Below are 18,352 nucleotides of genomic sequence, written 5' to 3' on the forward strand. Positions count from 1 at the left end.
ACACTTTGGATGACCGGTGACAGTTGGTGTGACCAAGGGAAGGGACTTTTGTGCTATCGGTCCTTGCTGTTTCACGAAGGGATGGGTAGGACCTACATGCTCTGCAGGAAGTGAGTGAACCGAGCTCTCTGGTAAAGTCAGTAAAGGTTGGCAATCACAAAAGATCTTGGTGAGCACGCTAACAAAGTACAAAGAGAGGGTCTTACAGGGGCGCAGTAGTTACAGAACATTTGTGTGCCAGAGCCTCTGGAAAGGGGAGTGACAGACAGGAGGTGTTATATCACGTACAGTGATGGCGAGACATCCTTAACTCCCCAAATCAAATCCTGTCAATTTAGTTCTTGAATTTGTTGTAGATTAGGCTGTCCCGGGTTCACACTGCCCGAGTTCAAACCCAACCCGGTTGAAGGAGGAGCTTCCAAATCCCTCTTCTTTCCTGACGAAGCAATAAACAAGCACCCGCGCTTCAGGTAAGTCGGCTTTTGGTAAGCGCGGGTGTCCCGCACACATCTCGCTGCCTTCTGAGTCCCGTGTCCTGCCGTTCCTGAGCATGTCCCGAATGCTGGGATTCCTTCCCTGTTCACAGCCTCATCCCGACTGATTGTTGTTGCTCACACCCAGGCTCATTTGCCCATTTTCCAAGTCATCTTAGAGTCATTAGCTGAGCTGCTGTCTTCTGGAATGAATCTTTTCAGTCCTGATTCTGTAAACACCTGTTTTGGGGGAGCTTTCCTTTCGTTATTCCTACCGTTCCCGCCTCTGTAAGTGAGCCACTCATCTCACTCTGTGTGCCTTGCTAATGTAAAATATGTACACCTCGTATATAATAGACACTCTCTACCTTCTGTTCCGTTAACTTCCAGGTCTGTTTGTTTATAGTTGAATGCTTGGGTTTTTAAGTTGCTTCAGGGTCCACACCAGTCTGATCTTGGCTTTGTATCTTGAGTCTCACCTGTCATCCTGAACCTAGGCGCTGACCTAAAGTTAGGGACACTACATCTCGGCATGCATTCCTTTCACAGCATTATACACCTGATACACGCAGGGTCTTTTAGGGGAGACAAAGATGTATAGAGATTGTTCCTCACGTCAAATGTTACAGTGTGCTAAGGGGAAAGCAGCTACTCAGCTACAAGAGAAGATGGATTTCGACAGATGTGAAAAGAGGGTACGCTGAAGTTGCTCCTTGGACAAGGCAGGGTGCCTCTGACTAGGGGATCGAAGCAGGCTTCATGGAGGAGGCGGCACTGAAGCTGAGTCTACATCAGCTCTTTGCAACAGAGCCCCAATAAAGCCACAGCTGTAGTTTAAAATTTCCTAGTAGCCACATTAAAAAAGTTTAAAAAAAGTGAACCTAATATGTTGTATTTAACCCAGTGTATTCAAAATATTATTTCAACATGTAACCAGTATTTTTTAATTACTAGTAAGAAATTTTACTCTATTTTTGTACAAAATCTTCAAAATCTGGTATTTTACCCTCATAACACTTATTGTCATTAGGACTAGCCACATTTCAAGCCCTGGGTAGCCACCGTGTGTGTGGTAGATTCTGGATTAGACACAGACCTAGAGGGTGACTGTTAACGCTGCCGACTCGGGGCGGGAGTAGTGAGGTACCGGGGCTCCGAGGCTGCCTAGAGACTGTGAGCACTAAAGTCTTAGGAGTGAACGTGGGACATGTTAGAAACACGGGGTGAGACCAGGCCATGGCAGACCACAAACCTTTGAACTTGATTCGGTAAGTTACAGGGAGCTGGAGAATTGGGAGAAAATGGCTTTTTCAAGGCAAAGTCCAAAGGACACGGTGTTAAGTGCAAAGCATTCCTTCAGAAAAGCCCCTGGGAGTATGTTGTGCCTGTAAGTCTTCTGTAGGGTTGCTGTAGAGAATTAGTTTGAGGCGGGATTTCATTCCACTTGGCTCGTGTATGATCAAAGTCTCCTTTTACACGGTCGTGGTTAGGTGACCGATTTCTGTTTGGTTGTCTGTTCCAGTACCCTAACAAGGAATATCCGACATCGGAGAGGGGAGAAGGTTGTCATCAATGTACCAAGTAAGTCTACAGGGAGCTGGGGCCGTGAGAGGGATACTTGGTGAATTGTTTGATACTTGAATCTCACCCATTTTTTCATTTTTCTTTCTTTAATTTGATACTACAGTATTTAAGGACAAGAATACACCATCTCCATTTGTGGAAGTATTTCCTGAGGAGGAGGCAGCAAAGGCTTCCAAGCCCAACCACATTTACATGGATGCCATGGGATTTGGGATGGGCAATTGCTGTCTTCAGGTACTGTGTCAAATGCCCGGAGACGCAAAGTGTCCTCATCCCTTCCTCTTTACTGACTTTTCTTTATACTTGCATGTTTCCTTTTTAAAAATCACATTTTAATCAGGTTGAAATGGGAGCTGGTATGCCTTTCTGAAAGCCAGTGAAGTCATTTTAGTAAATTCATTGGAAGCTATCTCTTGGTGCAGAATTTACAAAATACTACAGTTCACCACGAAGATAAATAGCTGTTAACCAACGTAAATGTGAACTCCGTCACCACAGCTCGCCCTGTCCTTCCTGTATGCCTAGCGCGTGCTGTCATCTAGTGGCGGTCTAGCTTGGAGGTTGTAAACATCTCTCAAATCTCATTATTTTTTAAAATGAACTCTGGGTGCACTCTATTGGTTTTTGTGGTCCAAGGGAAGGATTGTTTGGACTTGAGATTTTTATATTCATGCAAGGCCATCAAGTGGGCCCACACTTATGTAGGACCTGGGCAAGAGGGCACAGACCTCACCAGGCCACTCGTGGGCCTGCATTCAGGTTTTAGCTGGTACTTCTCAGGTGTTTGGATGGTGACTCCCTTCCCTCCTTCTGACCCTTCTTCAGTTAAAAGAAGGGTTTGTATTAAATTCCCTTCTAGGTCTGACCCAAGCTAATGTTTACTTCTCTGTTTTCATGAATGGAAGTACTTGTTTTATCCTTTGTCTGTAATAATCATGTTAGGAGTGGGAGTTGCACAATGTATAAATTGAAAATTTCAGAAAAAAAAGAGGCCTCCTGTTATTGTCCAAGGAGATTTTATTTAATTCTAATTATTTCAGCTGCTTAGAAATTATGTCGTTAGAGGCCTGGAGCAGTGCAGAGCCTGGTCCCCACATCAGGCCCCAGGCCTCCTGTCTGACCACTCTGAACCTACAGGCCACGAAGCCCCAGTTCCCTTCCTCTCAAACACAGACGCACCCCTTCTGGCACAGTACCTCTGATGTGTTATTTTTACAACTACATATAATCAAAATTGGATGCCAGAGTCAGAGTTTTCCATGCTAAATAATGCTTAAATAACCATAAAAACTTCCCTGCTTTTTCTGACTTAGATAGGCAGTATAAAATAATGTGTTTTCTAAACAAATACGCCAGTTCATTTCCTTACCAAGATCACACTTCATTTTTAAAAATGCCTTCTGACTTTTAACTGCATATCTGGTTTTCTATCTTAATTAGAAATACTTTAAAAGAAAACCATTAAGCTCTAAAACTTCCAGTGCACAGCTTTAAAATGGTATCGGCGCTGTTGGAGCGCCTGTCCCCTTTTTCTTCATTTAATATTAAACCAGGGTGTTTTGCCAGAGACAGCAGCGTTGCTCCATGCCAAAGCAATGTTCTTTTCCCTTGAAACACTATATTTATACAAATAAATATGTCCTAATGGTAGGTTAACATTTTTATTGCCTGCAGACACAGTTTTCCATCCAGCTTAAGCTTTGTCATGGGGTTAAGATTGTTTTCCTTCTTTCAGTGGCATGTCCACCTCAGTTTCAATACTCTACTTAAAAAAATCATTAGCACAGATGCTATAAAGTGCAGGGCCAATGAGATGAACTTCACAAATCACTGCAGAAATTCCTGCTTTGCAGCTCTTTGGTGGAACCCTAGAAACTGCTTATTACAGTAAAGCAGGAAAAGTAGTTTTGAGGTCATTGTTTAAGGTTAATGGAAGACTTACAAAACAAAAAATATTTTAGCCCCACTCAGTGAAGTCCCAACCCTTGGGGAACTTTTTGGGAAACATTTAATAAGTGTCAATCAATAAACTCATGCATGTTGTGATAGGTTTTTTCCTCCCTAAGAAAATCACATGGTTTCAAAATTGCTGTATTTTTAGATTAGATATTTAGGTTTCTAACATCTATTTTTATACTTTCTCTTTTTTTAACCTGTTTCCTAGTGACATTGCTTCTCTTCTTTATATGAGATACTTTCGTAAACATCATAAGCCCAAACTGTTCATATATTCATACCTTTTTAAGGCATAAGAACTTTTTTTGTCATACCCCCGTTAAAGCCATTACCCACAGTGATATTCTATTTGACGATAGCTATATCAGCTCTAGGGTAAGGGAGCTAGTTACTAAATGTGTTTAGAATCACTGAGTCACTTCATTGTTGTAACTCAACTATTGAATTCCAGGCACTAATTTTCTTAAGCATACTTTCTAGAGTTGACTTTTCCAGGATTTGCCTATGAATTATCTAGTATATCAGAGGCCACACTAGGACATGGAATGTCATACTAATTCAGCAGGTAGACATGTGAGTCCCCAACAGAAATTCTGTGCTGTTAAAAAAAAAGACATTGAGACCTGGCTAAAACTATCGCAAATAGCAGGTTGGGACTGTAATAATAAGCATATTCACTCAGCTGCAGTTGAAGTAGTAAGCACTTAGATTATTTCCTGCACCAACACTAAACTGAAAATGTCATTATTAAATAACAGAGGAAATCAAAACTGTTCCCAATTTGCAGTTAATACAAATGTGCTAACAGCCAGGATTTGTATTCTTGCCCCATCTGCCACTCCAAAGAAAACGTGGCTTGTTTTGTTTCCTTTGAGTAATTATTTTTAGAGGATTTGTATGAATCATGTGATCTTCTTCTCTGCCTAATTCTTAAATGCTCTACTTTCCCGTCCTGTGCGGGCTTCCGGCGTGAGATCCGCCCATCTGCACGACATCATCTGAGCCTACTTGCCAAATATTTCCAGCCCAGATTCTTCTTCCTGGGCACCAGCCCTGCAGACCCAGCCACTGACAGGGCTGCCTTTCCTGTCTGTCCCTGGCTTCTTGAGCCCATTGTGCCACAATGCCCCTGCCTCCTACCTGCCCTAGGAACACCCAAGCCAAAACTTAAGTCATGCCCTGTTGTTGGCACCCCACTGGTCACCAGAACCGGCTACTTTGACTCTGGCGTGCCTCTTCCCATGAGCCCCCCTTAATTTTTCTTTGACAGTTGCAGTGTTTCAACTATTCTCCCTTCCTCCAGACTCGCCCCCTTCCAAGCTGTTCCCCGTACTGCCACCAGGGAACTTTGAGCTCCGTCATTAGCATCTCCAAATCCCTTTTATTGATATAACTCCTCAGCTGTGGAAGGAAATAAGCCAGTGGACGAGGAAATGCCTTGCTGGGCTCACCGTTTATCTAGTGCTTTATTTTTCATCTCTGACTTCTTCATCTTATTTAACTTAGGAACATGGTTATTTATATTAGTGTGAATATGATTAAATACCATTTGCTAGGAAAATTCATCCAAGACAACTTTTTAACACAACTCCTTTCTTAAACACTGTCGTCAATGGAATGGCCATGGCATACCATGCCCCCCCGCCCCCTCTCTCTCTCTCTCATAGGGGCTTTACTCCCTGGGGATGATGTTAATGATTTTTCATTGTTGATAACTTGTAACTCTTCAACAGGTAACATTCCAAGCCTGCAGCATATCTGAGGCCAGATACCTCTATGATCAGTTGGCTACTATCTGCCCAATTGTTGTAAGTAGAAATTACATCTTATTTTTAATACTTTGTATAAGAGAAAGACTACATGTGCAAAAGTTACTGTGTGTTCTTTAAGTCCAGTTAAGACTCCATTCAGAAATGATGTAAATAGAGTATGCAGATTTCCAGTAGTGGACTGAATCTCACTAGAGGCGTACTGTTGCTAATAAGACATTTATGTGTTAAAGTGTCAGGTTTCACTGTAGCTGTTTTCTCTGTCCCATCCTTTGTGTCCTCACTTAATAGTGAGGATTATTTAAATGAACCAAATCCAGATACACTTCTGGTGTACGCCCCTCTGAGAAAGCAGACACACCCGGATGTGGGAGAACCCCACAGTGGTTGAACAAACTGATTCTTCTTGACCAGAGATAATTGCATGCAGCTTTTATCAGCATTTATACGCAACACTTTGGACCTGCAGGTGCTGACTTTTGTTTATTTTCAGATGGCATTGAGTGCTGCCTCCCCTTTTTACCGAGGCTATGTGTCAGACATCGACTGTCGCTGGGGAGTAATTTCTGCATCTGTAGATGATAGAACTCGGGAGGAGAGAGGACTGGAGGTAGGAATGATTTTCCTTAATAACCTTTTAGAGTAAGCAAGTAAAATGGGGTTATTGTAACTACTTGTAGTTTTGAAGTCTCCCATAATTTTTTGTCTTGAGTGGGTTACTCATTATGGGATGAAACTCGCAGGTTATAAACCTGTCTTAAGTTTCCGGTCTTTGGTGTATGTTTGGGGTGAATATATGGGAAACGTGATTTGGTTTGGGTGGGGAGTTAATCTTCATCATTGTTGAAATTTGTATTTGTTTCCTCCTAAAATTAGTAGGGCAATTTTTATACATTTTGGAAGTCAGTGCTAATGGCTGATTTTACCAAAAGGCTTTGTGGTGCTCATGAGTGCTTTGTATCTGATACTTTCTATGTAAGGTGTGTAACCTTTTGTCAAAGATTCCTTTGCTCCACATAAGGGGTTAGGTTTGCCTAATAACAATAGGTCAGTGGTGTGCATGTTGAGCTGTTACCCAGCATCTTTCCAACCAAGAGTATGCATCAGAACCATGGAGATCTTTAAAAACAGACACCCAGGCCCATCGTAGTCCTAATAAACAGCTTCCTCCAGAACTGGACATCGGTGTTTTTAAAGGGGCCCTCAAAAGTGATTCTGATGTTCCCAACCAGGGCTGTACTCCCCCTGCTCTGGTCTTCATGTAATTGTTCATAAGTTGTTGGACGTGCTTTCAAAGCAGAAACAAACTTTAAAAGAGAAGTCATTTTGATAGCTTTATCTCATGTTAAAAATTTATATTTTTACTTTTGACTTTGGCAGTTGTTTTTCTAGCTTAATATATAGCATTTTAATGTAATTATTTGGGACATTAGTTTTGACATCATTTTATATGGCACTCATTCATGTTTTTTTCAATTCTAGCCCCTGAAGAACAATAACTATAGGATTAGTAAGTCGCGATACGATTCAATAGACAGCTATTTATCTGAGTGTGGGGAGAAATATAATGACATCGACTTGACGATAGATAAAAAAATCTACAAACAACTGTTGCAAGAAGGTGAGCAGCCATTCCTTTTCATTTTTTCTAGATTTGATTGTACGCCTTTAGTTCTTCGACACTCTTTTCAACTTTTTTGCTGACTCCTGGTCTGGTTTCTATTTTTAGTGTGAAGTCTCTAACTTTTCTTGTGAGGCTGCTTGTTCCTAACGTTTCAAGTTCCAAATACTTGTGAGATCTTCTTGACTTTTAGCAAAAGGAACTTACTTTGGAGGTCTGTATCTAGGTCCACACCAGTGCCCAACAGGCATTGTGTAAGTAGTGAATAAAACTGACACTTCCCCAAGGTTCATAGGATGAAATCCTGGGTGACATGCAAATACTGAACAAGTCAGCCACTTCCTAAGCTTCTAGAAAGCCCTCTCCTCAAACTTCCTGAGCTGTCCTGTCTGCTTACTGGACTTAGAGAACAGTGTTGTCTGGAGCTCCAAAGTGAGTCTGGTGCAACCTCTCTTCACAGGCATTGATCATCTCCTGGCCCAGCATGTTGCTCATCTCTTCATTAGAGATCCACTGACTCTGTTTGAAGAGAAGATACACCTGGACGATGCCAATGAGTCTGACCACTTTGAGGTATCTCCTCTGTTTTAAATGCATTTCACTAATCGAGATGGAGGCAGTTTCCTGTACCTGTGAAGAATTCGTGACAAGAGAAATCTCAGGTGCCTTTCATTACCCAGGGTGGTAAAGAACTAAAAGCAAATTTTAATTGGTTTAAAGTATGCTTATTTTATGAATGGTAGTATCTCCAACTCGGAATTTTTTTATTCAGTATTGTCTCTTGTTCACGTACACATAAAAAAATTCAATCATGCTGCACAAAAACAATGCAATCAGTTATTTCAGTTGGTCACCCAACCTTTGTTAACTTGCTGTTCTGTTTTCCTAGCAGGCCTACACCAAGAAAATCTTAAATTGTACCTTTTATATTTGTAATTGGATAGTATTTGGTGTGAACCACCTTCTTCCCTTATCAAATATCAAACCATCTTAACATTTTCCTGGACATGTGGAAATTTACTTTTGTTCTCTGCTTTTTTATTATAGAATATTCAGTCCACAAATTGGCAGACCATGAGATTTAAGCCTCCTCCTCCAAACTCTGATATTGGATGGAGAGTAGAATTCCGACCCATGGAGGTAAGCCGCGCGTCGGCAGGAGCTGACTCAAATGCACCTGTCCCGACTGCCTGTCATCCTTTGGAGGCTCTTAGCAGAGGCTCATAGGTTAATTGGGTGGCAGTACAAATCAAGTGTGTACATCTTAAAATCAAGTCCAGAAGCGAAGGAGGATTAGTTTCTGCAAATAGGTTGTGGGCAGAAGGCTCCCGGACCCCGTTGGGGAAGTAGGAGATGGCTTGGGGATGGCGTGATCGAGGAGGAGCCTGTCGGGGAAGAGCATGTTTGTGGTCGTTGGTCCGTAATCTCTGGGATCCCACTTATCTAGGTCCAGCTAACAGACTTCGAGAACTCTGCGTATGTGGTGTTTGTGGTGCTGCTTACCAGAGTGATCCTTTCGTACAAACTGGATTTTCTCATTCCGCTGTCAAAGGTAAGAATGCGTGTCGGTACAGTGATGGGGTTGAGATATCCATAATTATTATCTGTTGCTCATTTATATATAATGTCTATTGCAAATCTGACCTCACTTAAAATTGTTCACCCTTTAGAATAAAATGCTTCTCCCACTAGCCTGTTCTTTTCTCCCTTTTAAGCCTAAGCTTATGCTGTAGATTTTGGTACTGCATTGGTAGAGACCCTTGGAAAAAAAGTGCTAATAGATACATCTCTTTAGCCTGTGTAACTCCGGGGTAGTGGGGGTGGGACTATTTTATCAGCCCAGGGCGAAATACCTTTGAAACCAAAATCAGTCAAAGGGAGAGATAAAGTGGGAGAAACCCATTTATTGCTTACAAGCACTTGTCCACTACTTCTGCTTGCCTGTGTCTTTGTGACCAACCTGGGTGCAAAACCCTGGCTCCCCCTTGTAATTGCCTCTTGATAAGGAGATGGACTACTTCTCCCCACCCCTTGGAAACACCTACTGTTATGGAGATGCACTAAGGCCAGGCGGGAGATTCTGGAAATACTGCAATTTTACCCATAGCCTGTTTGAATTTACGGTTGCATTTGAAAACCAGTGTATTTGTGGAGGCTTTTGAGTCAAAGTGATGGTTGGAATGAGTCCCACAAACTGATAATCCTCCTCTCCCAAATCCCATTTTGATCATTATATTAAATTAGGAGGGGGAGGGGAAAGTGCAACTACTGGAATGCGAGGAAAGGTCACCTCAGTGGAGGCAAACTGGAGATGTTTCTGGACAATGTAGATGATATTGGACTATCAGAAAAAACAAGTCACAGTTAATCAGCCCCAGCTCAACAAAAACCAAAAAAGCTTTCTGGAAGCAGTTTCCCAGCAAAACCGTGGAACAATGCAAGTAAGTTGGCCCAGGGGGCGGGAGCAAGTAAACAGAGGCCTTGGGTTCCTTGGCTAAGGCTGCCGGGCCAAGCGAGGGGTCTGCGGTGGGCTTAGGGCCAGACAAAGGAGCAGAGCGGCCGTGTCATGGCGGGCATGGGAGGAAGGAAGGAACCGGTCAGCCCAGCATCTGCCCCACGGTGGCTTGCTCCCTACTTCCTCCGCGAGGGGTTCGCAGGCCCACACCTGCCCCACCCAACCTTGAAGGAAGTCACGTGTCTGCCCGCCTCTGCCTGCTCATCACACCCAGGCCAAAAGTACCCATAGACTTCTATGGGCCCACACTGCCTCTTTGGGTGTGCTCGTGGAAAAGGTCAACCCACGTAAGGGAGACTCGGTGTAAACTACTAGTCTAAGCCTTTGTTTACAAATAGGAATAGATGTCTGAAAGACAATGGAAAATTTAGAACTTCCAGTAGACTTAAAGGGAAGGGCCCAGCTGGGCTTGCACAGTATAAAGTATATATCCTCAGTGAAGTATTAATTCAGGAAACTGGAAAATATTCTTTTTTTTTTAATCGAAGTATCATTGATATACAACCTTATGTTGGTTTCAAATATACAACACAGTGGGTCAACAATTACCATATCATCACATCCTCACCCTACCTAGTGCAATCGCTATCTGTTAACATAGCGAGACATTACGGAATCATTGACTGTACTCTTCATGCTGTTCTACCATCTCCTCCACCCCCCCACCGTGACCAGCTTATATTGTGATTGCAAATTACTGTGCCCCTTTATTCCCTTCACCCTCCCCTTGATAACCACTTGTCACTTCTCAGTGTCTGTGAGTCTACTGCTGTTTTGTTCATTCTGTTTTGCTTTGTTTTTATATCCCATGAATAAGTGAAATACAGTATTTGTCTTTACTCTCCTTGGCCTATTTCACTGAGCATAATACCTTCTAGATCCATCCATGTTGTTGCAAATAGGAGGATTTCTTCTCTTTTTATGAGTGAATAATATTCCATTGTGTATATGTACCACATCTTTACCCATTCATCCATTGATGGACACTGGGGTTGCTTCCATATCTTAGCTATTGCAAATAGTGCAGCATCAACATAGGGGTGCATATGTCTTCTGAATCAGGGATTTTGGGTTTTTTTGGGCAAATTACTGGTCAAGTGGTATTTCTGTTTTTAGTTTTTTGAGGAACCGCCATACTGCTTTCCACAGCAGTTTCACCAATTTACATAACCACCAACAGTGTAGGAGGGTTCCCTTTCTCCGCATCCTCACCAGCATTTGTTATTTCTTGTCTTTTTGGACAGTGGCCATTCTAACTGGTGAGTGGTGGTTTTATCTTATTGTGGTTTTAATTTGCATTTCCCTGATGATTAGCAATGTGGAAAATCTTTTCATGTGCCTGTTGGTCATCTGTATTTCTTTGGAGAAGTGTCTGTTCAGGTCCTCCACCCATTTTTTAATCAGGTTATTTGTTTTTTGGGTGTTGAGGCATGTGAGTTCTTCATATATTTTGGGTGTTAACCCATTATCAGATGAGTTATGAATATATTCTCCCATTCTGTGGGATGCCTTTTTGTTCTGCTGATGGTGTCCTTTCCTGTACAGAAGCTTTTTAGTTTGATGTAGTTCCACTTGTTCATTTTTTATTTTGTTTCCCTTGCCCAGGGAGATGTGTCCCAGAAAAAAGTTGCTCACGTTTATATTCAAGAGATTTTTTTGCCTGTGTTTTCCTCTGAGAGTTTTATGGTTTCATGACTTACATTCAGGTCTTTGATCCACTTCAAATTTACTTTTGTGTATGGAGTTAGACAGTGATCCAGTTTCATTCTCTTACACATAGTTGTCCGGTTTTCCCAATACCAGTTGTTAAAACTGGAAAGTATTCTTAAAGAATTTTCTAACTCCTGCCCTCAAAGAAATTCTAAAGAAGGGCCACATCTCCAAAGAAAACAAGCACTCTGAGCACTTATACAAGCAAACATTGTCTACCTTGGATATGGAGGTTCCCATAAGATTTCCTTATAGGAAATAAGGGGCTACAACTAAAGAGTTTTAAAAGCTCTGCTTTGAAGGTTTTGGAAAGTCACTGGAGAAATGGAGAATTCACAAAGAGGAGTTCTGGAGGCTTGTGAATGAGCTGACACTGCCAGAGCCTCCAGGTGGGCAGCAGCATCGGTGGCCCTCTGCCTTTGGAGGCTAACCTTATTCCAGATCTGACGACCTGACTCTTCCCCTCCCTCCACAACGCAGGGCAGCACGACCCCAGTGTAGGGAGAGCAGAGCTCTGCAGAAGTCAGGATAACGGGGTTCTCTGCCTTCCCTACCCCGGGTCCTCAGGCGAGTTGCTGTGTAAGGGAACCAACCACCTGCCCATGTAGATTTCTTACAAGTTCAGTCATGTGCTTTGGAATGCAGACCGCCACATAAGTTTTTGTTATGCTTTTTAAAGTAAGGTTCTCTTAGAATTCCCCAGTTGTTATTAAAAAGCACCTGCTAGTCTGTGACTGGATGACACAGGCCCTACACAAGTCTGTTCTTTCAACCAGACGACATTGGAGGAGAAAGTTAGAATCCTTGAGGAGCAAGTCCTAATTGCACACATGAGGAAGGCAGCATGACTTCCGTCTGTGTTTGACCAAAAACGTTTTGACGTAGGCATGATTATTTTTCTCCCTTAGGTTGATGAAAACATGAAAGTTGCACAGAAACGAGATGCTGTCTTGCAAGAAAGGTTTTATTTCAGGAAAGATATTTGCAAAGGTATTACTACATTCTTTTGGATTTCTAGGGTCAGTGTGGGCCACAAAGCCACTAAAGGTCCTCTGTGCTCTCCTCCGACAGGTGGCAACGCTGTGGTGGACGGCTGTGGTAAGGGCCAGAGCAGCCCGGAGCTGGCCGCAGAGTGCACCCTGATGAGCATAGACACCATCATCAACGGGAAGGTAGGGGCCCGGTACCGCGCACCTCATCGCTAGAGCGACAGGCACAGAGCTAATGACGCGTCCTGGTTCTTGTAGGAAGGTGTGTTTCCTGGGCTAATCCCGATTCTGAACTCTTACCTTGAAAACATGGAAGTGGATGTGGACACCAGATGCAGCATCCTGAACTACCTAAAGCTAATTAAGAAGAGAGCATCTGGTACGGTAGCCTTTGTTTTCTTTCCTTTTTTGAATCTCATAATATAGGCACAACCTTACAATCCTAGAATATTCCGTTTCTTAAAGTAGTTTTGTGAAGTGCCATATTTTATCAATGCCCACCTTTTCACATTTGACATCTCTGCAGTTGGATATGCCTTATAATTGACAGTTGCAGTTTAATTAGGTTTTTTTCTTACCAGTTCATAACAGTGATGCATCTTGAAGTTGAGGGCATCTTAGTCCAGTACCTGGATTGCCTCTTTGTCTTTTATGTCCAGCTATGTGTGCTGTTCATCCTCATGGGCTCTTTTCATTGGGCTCAGTAACTGTAGGTTAATAGGCAACACTGCTAGCAAGTCGGGTTCTTCAGCCTGCCTGCATACAGTGAGCACCCCAAGAACCCCCTTTTGTGTTAGACGCTGTCAGCGTGATCTCCTCAACGCTAACAAGTGCCGGGCTCAGGGGAGGCCTCAGCTGTAAATAACAGTGACAGTACTGATGGTAATGGCCCCTGGACGTCATTGAGGCTTCCGCAAACTTGGGAGACATTGAGGACATCCGCCCTTGAACAGTGTATCTGTCCCTTTATTTCCTCTACTTACTAGTCCTCATTCTTCCTACATCTGCAATCAAATATTCTGGGAAACTCAAGACCCTACCAACCCTAAAGTAGCCTTCAGACACGAGCATATAAAGTCTGTGCCCTTTGGCTGAGTGGGGGACACATGTTCTAGTACACACATGCAGGCTCCTGTTTTTTTTCCCATTTGAAGAATAACTGACATATATCGCTGTATAAGTTTAAGGCATACAACACAATAGTTTGCCTTACATATATTTTGAAATGATTATCACAATAGGTTTAGTTAACATCCATCATCTCAGATACATACAAGAAAAGAAAAAGATCTCTCTGTGATGAGAACACAGACTCTGCTCTTACCAACTCCCCTCTGTGCCGCACAGCAGTGTTAGCTGGAGTCCTCACGGTGAACGTTACATCCCTAGCAGCTCCCATTTCTTAAGCGTTGGTAGTGTGGGAGGCAGTGGGATGTGCATATCCTAGTTACCTGCAGCCTAAAACTCTTTCTTAGGAGGAATTCTTCAAACACCAGGGAAAAACGTGTTTTGCCCAACACCTTCCATGTAGCTATACCAAAAGGTCATCCTGATTTTTCTTCAGGATTGTGTTTATTCTGGCCCCTAAATGACAACTTATTTAAAAAAAAAAAAAAAGAAGAAGAAGAAGGCACTTCTGTTAACTTACATTTGTCTTAAAAAATTTTTTTTTCAGGAGAACTAATGACAGTTGCCAGATGGATGAGGGAGTTTATTGCAAACCATCCTGACTACAAGCAAGACAGTGTAATAACTGATGAAATGAACTATAGCCTTATATTAAAGTGTAACCAGATTGCTAATGAATTATGTGAATGCCCCGAGTTACTAGGACCAGCATTTAGGAAAGTAAAATACGGCGGGAGTAAAAGTGACTCTTCCAGCTAGACATGCGGCGGAAGGCGAGCGCGTGGCTCTCCCAGCGAGGAGCTGCCTGCAGCCCCTCTGCCCTCGTGTGTAGCATGAAGACCAAATAACAGAGCTGCGCTCTCTGCTGGGCCAGGCAGACAGCACGGGACTTAGAGGTTTTCCTTCAGTAGGTGAATCTAGAGTTTATACAGTGTACATACACATAGTAAAGTATTTTTATGATTAACAATGTATTTTAATAACATTAGATCTGAGGTCATGAACTGGCTTGTACATTTTTGTGATTCTTACTCTGGAACAAGTACTGTCTGAACAGTTCTGCAAATGTCGTGTACCGGTAATTGTACTATACTGCATTCCAGAGTTTAAAATGTTTACTGTAAATTTGGGGGGTTTTTAAAGACTTTACTTAGGGCCTGATTCACTTTACAAACAGTTTTTCCTATTAATTTTTGTTGCGTCCTCCCCTTTGTCATATACATGGAATCACTATTGAATCCACTAAAGTGCTTCAAAGGTAATTTTGGATTTTGGCAGCTTATCTGTGGTGTTTCTTTTCTAATTTGAATGGCTAACCACTTGGTCACCTTGCCCCAAGCTTTCATCCCTAAATAAAACCCATTGAACTAAAAGCTGTTAGGTGTATTTGTTTAAATTTGCTGTTCAGGCATTAAAAACAACTTACAGGAAGCCAAGGAGACTATCACCCCGAGTTTACACGTAGTGATTATTGGGGTGAAATTTTGTTGAATGAAAACAAGAATCATTTCTCTTCCTTATTATGCCAGGAGTAATGTCCAAAATGGCACCAAATTTGCTCTTCTGTTGTGGCCGTTTAGTCTGATGGCTGCTATATACTTACATTTTCCATTCAAATGCAGTAGCTGCAGTTTTGTGTGGTTACTTTTTCTCTAGTTTGCAGTCAGCATATCAACAGACATTCTCGAAAAGCCATCCACCCTTGATTTTACCCTGGGGAATATTTTACATGCTGCTTACCTTCTCTCTGAAACTCAAGTAAATCATGATATGTACTAAGTTTTGTGAATCAGGACCCTAAATGTTTAATTGTAAATAATTTAACATAATTGTTGTTGGAGCTTTTCGTTGAAGGTTTCTTTTCCGCAATTGAAAGTCTTAACTGCTTCTGAAATAACTATGTATAGTCGATGATGCAAACCTTTACAGGCATAAATATTTCAGCTGTAATGCTAATTTTAAGAAATTGTGATAAAGCTGCTTCAGAGCCTGTTTATGTATAAATAGTAGGGTTTGTGCTCTATTTCATACATGCATTTTAGAGGATTAAAGAATGCCTGTTTTTCATTTGCAGTTTGCTTGTATAAATCAGGTTGTACAAAGGCGGCAGATAAACTGTTTGTGGTATGAGGAAATAAAAGAATGGAATTAGCATTCTGAAGGCTCGTAAATGTGTGAGTTCTATACAACTAAATGGATGGTGGGGTGGGGGTTGTTTAATTAACCCAGATATTCCATGGTGTTTCTTCATTGTGATGTTTTAGAAAGAAGCATAGTGATGAGAACAGACACCTGGTCTCCCCTACTAGCTGGCACCCCCTGAGGGGAGGGGAGGAACTTACTGTGTGGCTGGAAGTGAATTCTTCCTTTCTCCAAACCACCGCGTGCAGAGTCAGTGGTCACTGGTGAGTACTGAGTAACGTGGGTGCTGTGAGCACCTACTCTAAGCTGGAGATGTTTAGGCTGAATCAGCAAGTTCTACCAAGAGCTGTTTGCAAACCATGTGTCTGGGTCAACATCGGTCTCCTAACCCCCAGCCCCCAGTTCATGTAAAATGTTCCTCACCTGGCCAGGCCACGTTCCTCAGAGCTCTACCTGCGTGAACTGAGTGACCCTGGGGCAGGACTTAAAACGAATCAGCATAAACATCTCTTGCACGTGGGGGGCCTTAGTAATGTGCATATTCTGGTTCAGTAGGCCTGGGGTGAGGCCTGTGTTCCCTCATTTCTAACAAGCTCCCAGGAAATGCTGACGCTGCTGGTCTGTGGGCAATGTCGAGTAACAAGGGGGCTTAGATCATTTCTGTACCTCAGTTATAGACAAATCAATTATAAATCTGAAATGACACTTTTCATCCTACTGTGCTGTATCTAGCTTTTTAATAATTCTCCATACCCAAGACAGAAAGTAAACACCACCTTTCATAAGCTTTTACCACATGCCTACAGCTGAGAATTCAGTTTTAGGAACAAACTATCAATGTTGAGACAAGCAAAAGGGCTTCTCTCCCTGGTGGAAATAGCTGTGGCCAAGCCCAGACTCTTAGACCCTCACTTAAAATACAACTGGCTATTACTTAGCCTACTTCTAAGCCAAAGTCTCGTTTCCTGCCTGTCAGTGCTTCTGGATTAATGAGGTTTCCTCCTGGTCCCAGGATGCCTCTGCCCCTGCCACCTGGCTCATCCCTGAGGCTGTTAGGGAGCCTTTCCCTTGAGACACAAGGAGTCTGCCGTGCCCACCTCCTTCTAAGCCTCCACCTACACAAGAATTAGCCAAGAGACATGTAGAAATCTAAGATGTGTGGGTTAGTTAAGGGTGCCTTTTCAGAACTGTAAATAAGCTGCTAAATTCAAGAGTTTTAGAGGTGCTGCTAGTAAGCTTTCTGTTTAGGTGAAGGCTTCCCTCCCTCTCCCTGAAGATAGGCCGCTGAGTTCTACCAGCTGCTCCCTCCTCTCCATTTTGCTTTTGTATAAATATTTAACATTCCCTGTAAACACTTCTGAACATACATACCAAGGGGTATTTAGAAAAGTATAAATTAGAAGGAACTGATGAGGTCTGGATTGGAAATAGGGAAACATTGGTGGGCGACCTTGGCTGGGAAAGATAAACCCTTCAGACTGTTTGCATTTTCTTAGTAAGTAGAGGTTGAAATTAGCTGGTTAATCCCTAAAGCTCCTTTCATTCTTAACTTTCTGTGAAATGAAACATTACAAAGCTAAGTATGGAAGATGCATTAAAAGCAATGGTGCCTCCACCTTTGCTGTGACTTCAAACTATACTACAAAACTATACTAATCAAAACGGCATGGTATTGACATAAAGACAGACAGCTAGATCAGTGGAACAGAAATAAATCCATGTATATATGGTCAATTAATTTGTGACAGAGGGGCCAAGAATATGTAATAGGAAAAGGACAGCCTTTTCAATACATGGTGATGAGAAAACTGGACAGCATATCTTACACCACACACAAAAACTAACTCAAAATGGATTTTTAAAAGTCTAAGACCTGAAACCATAAAACTGGAAGAAAACATTGGTCTTGGTGATGAATTTGTAAATTTTGACACCAAAAGCAAAAATATGTTCAGACTATACCAAATTGAAAGACTGTTGTAACAGCTAAGGAAACCATCAACAAAACAAAAGAGCAACCTGCTGAATGGGAGAGAAAATTTGCATGTCATATATCTGATAAGGGGGTTAATATCCAAACTATATAATACAACTCAATAGCAAAAAAAAAAATGGGCTGAGGATCTGCATAGATGTTTTTCCAAAGAACACATACAGGTGGCCAACAGGCATGTGAAAAGATGCTTCAACAACACTAACCCAGGAAATGCACATCAAAACCACAATGAGGAATCACCTCACACCTGTTTGAATGGCTATTTTCTAAAAGATTCAATAAGTGTTGACAAAGATGTGGAGAAAAGGGAACCCTCATGTACCCTTGGTGGGAATTTAAACTGGTGCATCTGCTGTGGAAAACAGTGTAAGTTAAATAGAACCACCATATAACCCAGTGATCCACTTCTGGGTATTTATCCAAAGAAAATGAAAACATTAACTTGAAAAGATATGTACCCTCCCCCACA

The 18,352-nt window shown here is 42.2% G+C and overlaps 1 protein-coding gene across 3 annotated transcripts in view; it reads left to right on the forward strand.

Moving 5' to 3' along the window:
- Positions 1-15,899, forward strand: part of GCLC (glutamate-cysteine ligase catalytic subunit) — a 40,388-nt gene extending 24,489 nt beyond the window's left edge. The window contains exons 4-17 of one of the 3 annotated variants that reach the window (XR_005030949.2): positions 357-470; positions 1,996-2,054; positions 2,161-2,291; positions 5,747-5,821; positions 6,276-6,392; positions 7,265-7,403; positions 7,864-7,976; positions 8,451-8,543; positions 8,851-8,955; positions 12,537-12,618; positions 12,700-12,800; positions 12,876-12,996; positions 14,293-14,656; positions 15,820-15,899. Coding sequence is in view for 2 of the 3 variants with exons in the window: in XM_036916365.2 (XP_036772260.1) it covers positions 357-470; positions 1,996-2,054; positions 2,161-2,291; positions 5,747-5,821; positions 6,276-6,392; positions 7,265-7,403; positions 7,864-7,976; positions 8,451-8,543; positions 8,851-8,955; positions 12,537-12,618; positions 12,700-12,800; positions 12,876-12,996; positions 14,293-14,504 (1,462 nt within the window). In the remaining variant the exon portion in view is untranslated. Of the gene's footprint in view, positions 1-356; positions 471-1,995; positions 2,055-2,160; positions 2,292-5,746; positions 5,822-6,275; positions 6,393-7,264; positions 7,404-7,863; positions 7,977-8,450; positions 8,544-8,850; positions 8,956-12,536; positions 12,619-12,699; positions 12,801-12,875; positions 12,997-14,292 lie in introns of all 3 variants that reach the window. The other 2 variants (XM_036916365.2, XM_057494310.1) reach the window with 2 other exon arrangements.
- Positions 15,900-18,352: the final 2,453 nt, after the last annotated feature.

The sequence above is a fragment of the Manis pentadactyla genome, chromosome 16 (genome assembly GCF_030020395.1).
Source record: "Manis pentadactyla isolate mManPen7 chromosome 16, mManPen7.hap1, whole genome shotgun sequence".
Lineage (NCBI taxonomy): Eukaryota > Metazoa > Chordata > Mammalia > Pholidota > Manidae > Manis > Manis pentadactyla.